Raw genomic sequence first — 8,450 nt, forward strand, 5'->3', positions numbered from 1 at the left:
ATCTTGCGACAAATTGGGCCGTTCAAAAGGCAGGGCTCGATGGGAAATTTTGTTTATGACCAATGAAACCTCACCAACTTATACATATGTAAACAACGACTGCACACCCAACAATCATGTCAAATTTGTGCTTGTGCTGCACGCGGGAGTGCTGCAGAGATGCAACTTTATACTCTTTTTGGCAAAGGTTAATTGGTACACCAACTAGTACGGAGAACCATTTCGGTGCTTGTGGGTAAACCAGTAAACTAAATTCATTGTAATTTACTTCACCAGGAAACTAATCAACAGAACGTGGAATAGTTTTTTTTTGCTAAAAGGCTAGTAATCGCTTATCATAATTATTGTAAACATAATTTGGGATAAAGAAAAAAATGATTTCCATGTTCTGTTCAATTTAATTTCTTGCGTATTCGTTTTGTAGACATGACCGATAAGAATGTCGATCATCATTTCCCATTCCAATCTTGCACGAAAACAACAGTTAGAAAAGTTGAGCAATCAAACAAAGCGCGGTGATTGTTTAAATGATTGGCTCTTCACAAATGTAAACATTATTGGAAGTTGTCATTTACAACTAGTTTTCTGGAGGGAAAAAGACTGGGTAACATTATTGAGTTCTCATTAATACATAGTCATCTGAAGAAAAGGGGCTGGATCGCTCGATTTTTCTGAGTCACCATTGCCGATCTATGTTAATGGAACCGATGAGATATCAAATGTGTCCATTACGAAATTGCAGCCTAATAATTGGAGATACATTACACGCTGCTCAGTTAGAGAAGACACATTTTTTTTTCTAACTGAGTAAACCCGGCCGGAGACTGAATACCTGCACAACATTATACCAAGGGGGTGTTTGGTTCCCTTTGCTTATTTTTAGCACGTGTCACATCGAATGTTTAGACACTAATTAGGAGTATTAAACGTAGATTATTTATAAAACCCATTATATAAGTGGAGGCTAAACGGTGAGACGAATCTATTAACCCTAATTAGTCCATGATTTGACAATATCTCGCCATTTAGCCTCCACTTATGTAATGTATTTTGTAAATAGTCTATGTTTAATACTCCTAATTAGTATCTAAACATTCGATGTGACGGGTGCTAAAAATAAGTCAGAGGAACCAAACACCCCCTAACTTCTACGGAAACTGTTATCCATCAATGTTGCCATGTTGCTGACCCCAGCGTGCAAAGGGCAGTAACCCCGATGGTCTTGGTGCGTTACTCTGCCCCCTGATAAACTATATGGAAAGAAGAGAGGAAGAAGGAAAATAACAAAAGCAGCAACAATGCTATACTACGTGCATGATTAAGCGCACATGCCATACACGCAGGGGGTCGGGAGGCTCCCACTCGGCTACCGATCCATGGTGTATTATTTTGTTAGAAAGCTGTTGGTACTGGTAGCTCGCAATCCAGATCTACCAACCGATAATTGCGTGGCCTTATCATGGCAGGCACGCGCCCCACCCCCAAAGCGCCGGAAGCTTCCCCCTGCATTGCACAATGGTAGGCGCGCACGGCACCGCGCGCACCCAAAAGCCACCGCGCTATGAACGTGCTCGCGCCGGCTCGGCGAGAGGCAGGAAATGGAAATCACGGTGGCGATGGCGACGGCCGAAGTGTGGGGCGGTCGGACAGGTGGGGCCGCCCGCGGGGCGCCCGTCCCCACACGGCGGGCCACGGGACGTTGCCCACCCGCGCCGCTGTCAAAAAGGAAAAGAAAACGCTGCTGCTCTTTTTTTTTTTAACTTAACCGGAGCAGCAGGCGGCGAACCCGACCGGAGAGCAGTTCAGTGACTCAATAGCAGCCCCTGCCGAGGAGCCTCATCCGACCGGAGGCTGCCTCCAGGGTCGCTCGCATCGCACTCGCACGGCACGAGGTCGAAACAGAGAGAGACAGGGCAGGGCAAGGGCTCGGGCTCGTGCTCGTCTGTTTTAACACCAGCTCGCGACGCAACCTCCTCCCTACCGCTGCGGTGCTTCATCATACCATCACAAAAGAAATCCAACGCCACGCCACGCCACCACAACTCTCTCTCTCTCTCTCTCTCTCTCTCTCTCACCCCTCCACCCTCGCCGCGAGTTGCTCAGTCGCAGCGAGGCGGGCCACAGAGCGGGGCGGAGCGAGCGTTCCGGCTGTGGGCTTCGATCCGGGACGGGAGGGGAGATCGATCTCTCTGCCTCTATCTCTATCTCGCTCGCTCTCTTTCTCCTGGGGGGCGGGCGGGCGTCGCATGCGGCGGCGCGGCGGGGCAAATGCGGGTAGCCTCGCGGGCAGAGAAGAGGTGAGGCGGCGGCGGCCGGGGAGCGATGCAGGCGATGGACCACCACCAGCAGCAGCAACGGAGGAAGGTGAGGGGCAGGGGCTCTCGTTTCGTTTCGTTTCGTTTCGCCTTCTCTCGTCGGTGGGAGTTTTTTTGGTTTCTTTCTCGCGGGGGGTGGTTGGGGTCCGGGTGGACGCGAGGTCGCCTGGGTTGTTGGCGTCTGGAGATCGGTTGGCCTGCCGGGTTGGACCTCCACCTCGCAGAGACGATTATCACCTCTCAAATCGTCGCGTATATATCTGGGAAAAAAGTGCCTTCTTTTCCTGAAAATTTCGGTTCCCCGAGGCGCACGAGAACCCGGGAGGATTTACTCGTGCCATTGCGCGACTTTTCGTAGTCTTTCTTGCCGACGATCGCGTAGAGCTGTTACTGGATTTGAGCTGTGGAGAAGTCGCCACAGTCCAGGTTCGTGCGTCTGCAGACGAGAATTTTTGTTTCGTCTCTGTTTGTTGTTTCTTTCTGGATCGGAAGTTTGCTGTTGAATTACCGGAAGGTTCTGTTGGATTTGGAAGTGGATGCTTTCTCCTCCATAATATCTGAACTCTTCCGGTGTTGGGCGACGACCCCTTTTCCTGCCCCTCCAAAGGAAATGGCATCCATTGCAACTTTTCCAACTGTGTCGAATACAAATTGCTCCTTAAAGGACTGGCCAGGCCTTTCCCCCCCACCCTGCTAATCCGTGATGGCACGCCAGAAAAAGCTTATTCAGTTGCGACTTAGAGGTATCACAAATGAGGAATTAGATTCGCTGAGTAGTTTGTGTTTATCCTAATCCATTCTGTGGCCTGTCTTGCCTTCTTTTACTTGGAAGAAAAGGATGGCCAATCATGTTAATTTGTTCCACTGGATTAGCTTACCAACATATTCTATGCCCACTCAGGGGGCATGTTGATTTTTGTGCCCAAGAACACTCCCTTAAAGACTACTTCTGCTAGTACCATTTAGTCTTAAACGCTTGATCAGCCCTGCTCTGCTCATTGCTGAAGACATAGGTGGCTTGCATTGGAGGGAAGGTGTAGCTACCTTTTATGCATCTGATTACATAAACTATGAGAGTCCAGTTGCTGTTAGTGCTATAATCTCTGTTAGTTGAACACCGGTATGACTTATGAGTCTGCTGTTTTAGCAGTTGTTTCAGTAGGAACTAGGAAGAAAGCATCAGCCTCAGGCTTCACATAGTCTGATGCTGTTTTCTTGTGAACTGTTTCAGTATTCTAGTGATATATCTGCAAATCTTTTCCTTGCGAACTGTTTCATTGAGTATTCTAGTGATATTTCCTCAAATCTTGGGATTTGTATCGAGTTATTCTCATCAACGTTGCTTCTTACAATTACTGAGGGTGCCATGTATGATCACCCAAGGAACAATCCAAACTTTTTTAATGCTCTTCTTTCTGACCATGGGGGCGAAATCTGGGAGATCTGACATTGAGTTTAGTCCTTGAAGCAGATCCTGCATTTCTACTCAGTTGAATTGGGCCTTCCCTTTTAGTCATTGCATGTTCTTTCTTTTCGTATTACTCTTTTTTATTTTCTTTTTTGCCGAACAGTGTTAATTCAATATGTTGAACTTTGCTCAGGGTTCATCAGAGATGGACTTCTTTAGCGAATATGGTGATGCTAACAGATACAAAATCCAAGAGGTCATTGGCAAAGGAAGTTATGGTGTTGTTTGCTCAGCTATTGACCAACATACGGGCGACAAGGTGGCAATCAAGAAAATACATAATATCTTTGAGCACTTATCTGATGCCGCCCGGATCCTTCGTGAGATCAAACTACTTCGGCTATTACGACACCCTGATATAGTTGAGATCAAGCATATAATGTTACCTCCATCAAGGAGGGACTTCAAAGATATCTATGTCGTGTTTGAGCTGATGGATACAGATCTCCACCAAGTCATCAAGGCAAATGATGACTTAACCAGAGAGCATCATCAGTTCTTTCTCTATCAGATGCTCCGTGCACTCAAATACATTCATACTGGTATGCTTCTATATAGAAATTTCTGTTTTAGCTAGAGTACAGTTTTTATCTTTAATTCTTTATGGTTTTCATAATATTCTTCACGTGTCTAGGGACCATTTCTCTTTAAAAATAGTGGGACAGGTTCTATTTCTGGTTTTATTATCAGTCCTTCATTGTGCTATGTTAGGAGCATGGAGGATCAGAGTAGCGTGTCCATGCATATATATCACTTTGGTGCCAATATGTTAACCAGGGCTCTTATTGTTGATTGTTTCTGTTCTTCCTCTTTAGTTTGCACCATTGTATGAATATTTGGACACTTATCTCGTATTTGATTCTCTGTATCCACAAAGTATATACTTTTGACTTTTTAAGTTATACAATTACTTCCTGCCCTCCACTGTTGAACAGTTGAGACCTCATGCTCATTTGCTAGATCCTCAAGAAGTACCAGAACTGATATATGCATGTTTATGTGATTGCAGCTAATGTTTATCATCGTGATTTGAAGCCAAAGAATATATTGGCTAATGCTAACTGTAAACTTAAAATATGTGATTTTGGATTGGCAAGAGTGGCATTCAATGACACTCCTACAACAGTATTCTGGACGGTATGTAGATTTTGGTAGACTAGATTCATGTAGCACTTTGTTTAACAGATTACATTCATACTCTGTTTCACAAATTTTTCAGGATTATGTTGCTACAAGATGGTATAGGGCTCCTGAACTGTGCGGATCTTTCTTTTCTAAGGTAACCAATCTGCACATTACGCTATAAGGCTACTGAGCAGTGCTACTTTTTTTCAGAACATTCTTATGGCAATGGTGAACAAGATGTGCTGTTTCATACTATCTGTTGTTCTGCAGCTTATCCTTTTATGCCCAATCTTCAATAGCTGAACGTGATTTTGCGTCAACCATTCACTTCATCTGATTTCCATTTATCTATTTACCAGCCAGCGCATGCCAAGGGTCGTTCCTTCCAAATTGTTTGTTTAGGAACTGCATTCTTCTGCATAAGTTGATATTCTAGTTAGCACTGCTACCTTTTAGTAGGTACTCTACCTTCATTGGAAATCATAGATAAGCTGTAATATTATTGGTTAGGTGTGGGAATTAGCATTTACAATATCATGCCCTTCTTTTTAGGGACTAGTGCTGAGTACGAGCGGCTAACGTTGGGTACGAGCGGCAAATGTTAGTTGTAACTAAGTAACATATTAGCTGTGAATTATTTTCTGCTTTATTCTCTCCGTAAATTTATTTTTTCTTTTCAATTCAATGATGCTTATTTTGTTTTCTATGCAGTATTCACCAGCTATTGACATATGGAGTATTGGTTGCATTTTTGCGGAGATCTTAACCGGGAAGCCTTTGTTTCCTGGAAAAAATGTGGTCCACCAATTGGATCTGATGACTGATCTCTTGGGTACTCCATCGCTCGATACAGTTTCCAGGGTATGCCTTTTAATGCCTATTCCAAAGTAAATTTTCGAGAACTGTCAAGCAATGATCCTTTGGCTACTGCAGATTCGCAATGAGAAGGCAAGGAGGTACTTGACTAGCATGAGGAAGAAACAGCCAGTACCATTTTCTGAGAGGTTCCCTAAAGCAGATCCTTCTGCACTCAAACTTTTGCAGAGGCTTTTAGCATTTGACCCTAAGGATAGGCCAACTGCTGAAGAGGCAAGTGTTTGAACTGTAGAATCCAAAATCATATTTTGCGTTTCTATTTGATTAATATACTAGCCATCATTATGCCTTAAAATTCACTCCAATAATGTTTGCTTGGTTGCTGATGTACATAATCAGGCGTTGGCTGATCCATATTTTAAAGGCCTCGCAAAAGTAGAGAGAGAACCATCATGCCAGCCAATTACAAAAATGGAGTTTGAGTTTGAACGGAAAAAGGTGACCAAAGAGGATGTCAAGGAACTTATATTCCGGGAGATCTTGGAGTATCATCCTCAACTCCTCAAGGATTACATGAATGGAACTGAAAAAACAAGCTTTCTATATCCTAGGTATTTATTTGCATGTGAACTATCTACTTTTTCAAATCTTTCCCTAATTATTCACACCTGCTATGTGCCCATATTCATATCTGAGGTTAATTTTCCTAATATTTATTATGCAGCGCTGTTGACAATTTCCGAAGGCAATTTGCTAACTTGGAGGAAAATGGAGGAAAGAGTGGGGCACACATCCCCCCATCATCAGACAGGAAGCATGTTTCCCTCCCAAGGTGGCAAACTTTCCTCTCCTCTTTCCATGGCTGACTATGCAAAGTTGTTGTTTTTTTGCGAATAAAAGACCTAAAAAAACTTTGTGCGAATAAAATATCTTGGATTCAATGCAATAGTTTCCTAGTTTCTCCTGGGAGTAAAATGAATGGCTCATAGTTGCATGTTTAAAGGACTGATATTTGATGACCATGGGATACTGTGAGATCAAAGGCCAGCAACTTCTTTGCTTGTTAGACTCTTTTGTTTAATTGTTTCTATACTAGTTAGAGATTGCTGTCGGAATTGTCTGCTGACCTTTGATCTGCTACTTGCAGGACTACTACAGTTCATTCTAATCCGATCCCTCCAAATGGAACTTCCCAAATTCCTCAAAGGATTCCAACAGGTGGTAATTTCTCCCAAGTAACCTTGCAAATTCTTCAGAAGCCAGCAATCTAATCTAATTTTATTTTGCAAAAAAATTTCCAGCTAGACCAGGAAGAGTGGTTGGCCCTGTAATACCATATGAGAACTTGGCTGTTGTTGATCCTTACAGCCAACGAAGAGTGGCAAGGAATCCAGTACTTCCTCCAGTCACATCTAATCTAGCAGCATACACTTACCACCGGAAGTCTGACAACTCAGACAGAGAGCTCCAACAGGAGCTTGAAAAAGATCGCATGCAGTACCAGCCAGCGCAGCGGTTCATGGATGCCAAGGTAGTGCCACAGATGTCTCCGGACTTGAGGTCTTCCTACTACATACCGAAAGGTGTCCCAAAAGCTGATGTCATGGAAAGAGCTGCGTTGCACTCCAGCATGATTCATGGAATTGCCCCTTTTAATGGCATCACAGCTGTAGGAGGTGGAGGAGGCTACAATAAGGTCAATGCAGTTCAATATGGAGTTTCTAGGATGTACTAGTTGCAGTTGCATTGGCCATCTCCAAAATCCTCAGCTGAGTTGAAGTAATAACATGGCAAAGAGCGAAAAGATGTTGGTATGAAAGAACTGCCTTGCTGGCTCTTTGAGCCGAAGATAAAGAGCATGGATCAAGGATCAAGGATCAAGGAGGAAGTGCGATGTCTCATTGAAAACAGATGTCGGGAAAACAACATTCATCATCCTGTCCATTTGGTCCAGCTTGTCGAAAATGGAATGCCATTACCCCACGAAAATGGAAAAAAAAGAAGAAGAAAAGGGCTTTGCCATCAGTTATTTGCTGCTGATAAAGAGTAGAAGAAGGGGCAGAGAATCTATGTACAGGGGAATCTATGTACTTTGCTAGAAAGGAAATATGTGGGAATAAAAATAGTGAGCTTCTGTATATACAGTGACTTGATTTATATGTTACTGCTGGTGGCAGCAGCCTCTTTAATTCAACGCTGTGGAATTTTTGTGTACGTTTAGCTCTGTAATATCATAGTAGCAAAGCGAATTGCCAGGACGGTAGGGCAGTTTAAATTGGAATTTTCTTTTTCTTTTTTTTCTTTTTAGAAATGAAAATTTAGTTTAAACATTAAGTATATTCCTCCCTTTCCTCTATCCAGATTTAGTGTCCTTTCCTGATGTTTCTAAGGTTATGGATCAGTTTGGGGGCTATATTAAGTGTGAAACAAAACAATGCTTACGTATCATTTCTTAAAGCATATGAAAGAACATAAGTTTACCTTTTGTTCCTATGAAGTTGCAAGAGGCCAAGAGCAGATATATAAGTTCAGGCTTTTGCACCACGACTTACAGCACATTTCGGTCGTCTTTCCTACTTGCTTGGGAAAATTGGTTGTGTAGCATTGAAAAGAATATAGTTTCCGGAAAATACTATCGAAAGACCTCCACCACGTAAAATACCACCGAAAGAATCAACTGTTAACCTTAAAATAACATTCTGTCACAGTTTGGAGGTAATGGTGTG

At 43.2% G+C, this 8,450-nt stretch overlaps 1 protein-coding gene across 3 annotated transcripts; it reads left to right on the forward strand.

The window, feature by feature from the left end:
- Positions 1–1,882: 1,882 nt before the first annotated feature.
- On the forward strand, positions 1,883–7,938 carry LOC117857940 (mitogen-activated protein kinase 8). Of its 3 annotated transcripts, none has more exons than XM_034740866.2 (10): positions 1,883–2,364; positions 3,917–4,325; positions 4,793–4,920; positions 5,003–5,062; positions 5,620–5,769; positions 5,842–5,997; positions 6,124–6,335; positions 6,449–6,556; positions 6,872–6,942; positions 7,026–7,938. In XM_034740866.2, the coding sequence occupies exons 1-10, from the start codon at positions 2,323–2,325 to the stop codon at positions 7,457–7,459; spliced, it is 1,770 nt and encodes a 589-aa protein (XP_034596757.1). In that variant the 5' UTR covers positions 1,883–2,322; the 3' UTR covers positions 7,460–7,938. The 3 variants fall into 3 exon arrangements, with proteins under 3 accessions (XP_034596757.1, XP_034596759.1, XP_034596758.1); XM_034740868.2 differs by lacking the exon at positions 1,883–2,364 and adding an exon at positions 2,503–2,741; XM_034740867.2 differs by lacking the exon at positions 1,883–2,364 and adding an exon at positions 3,291–3,435.
- Positions 7,939–8,450: the final 512 nt, after the last annotated feature.

Source organism: Setaria viridis, chromosome 5, assembly GCF_005286985.2.
Source record: "Setaria viridis chromosome 5, Setaria_viridis_v4.0, whole genome shotgun sequence".
NCBI classification, from domain to species: domain Eukaryota; kingdom Viridiplantae; phylum Streptophyta; class Magnoliopsida; order Poales; family Poaceae; genus Setaria; species Setaria viridis.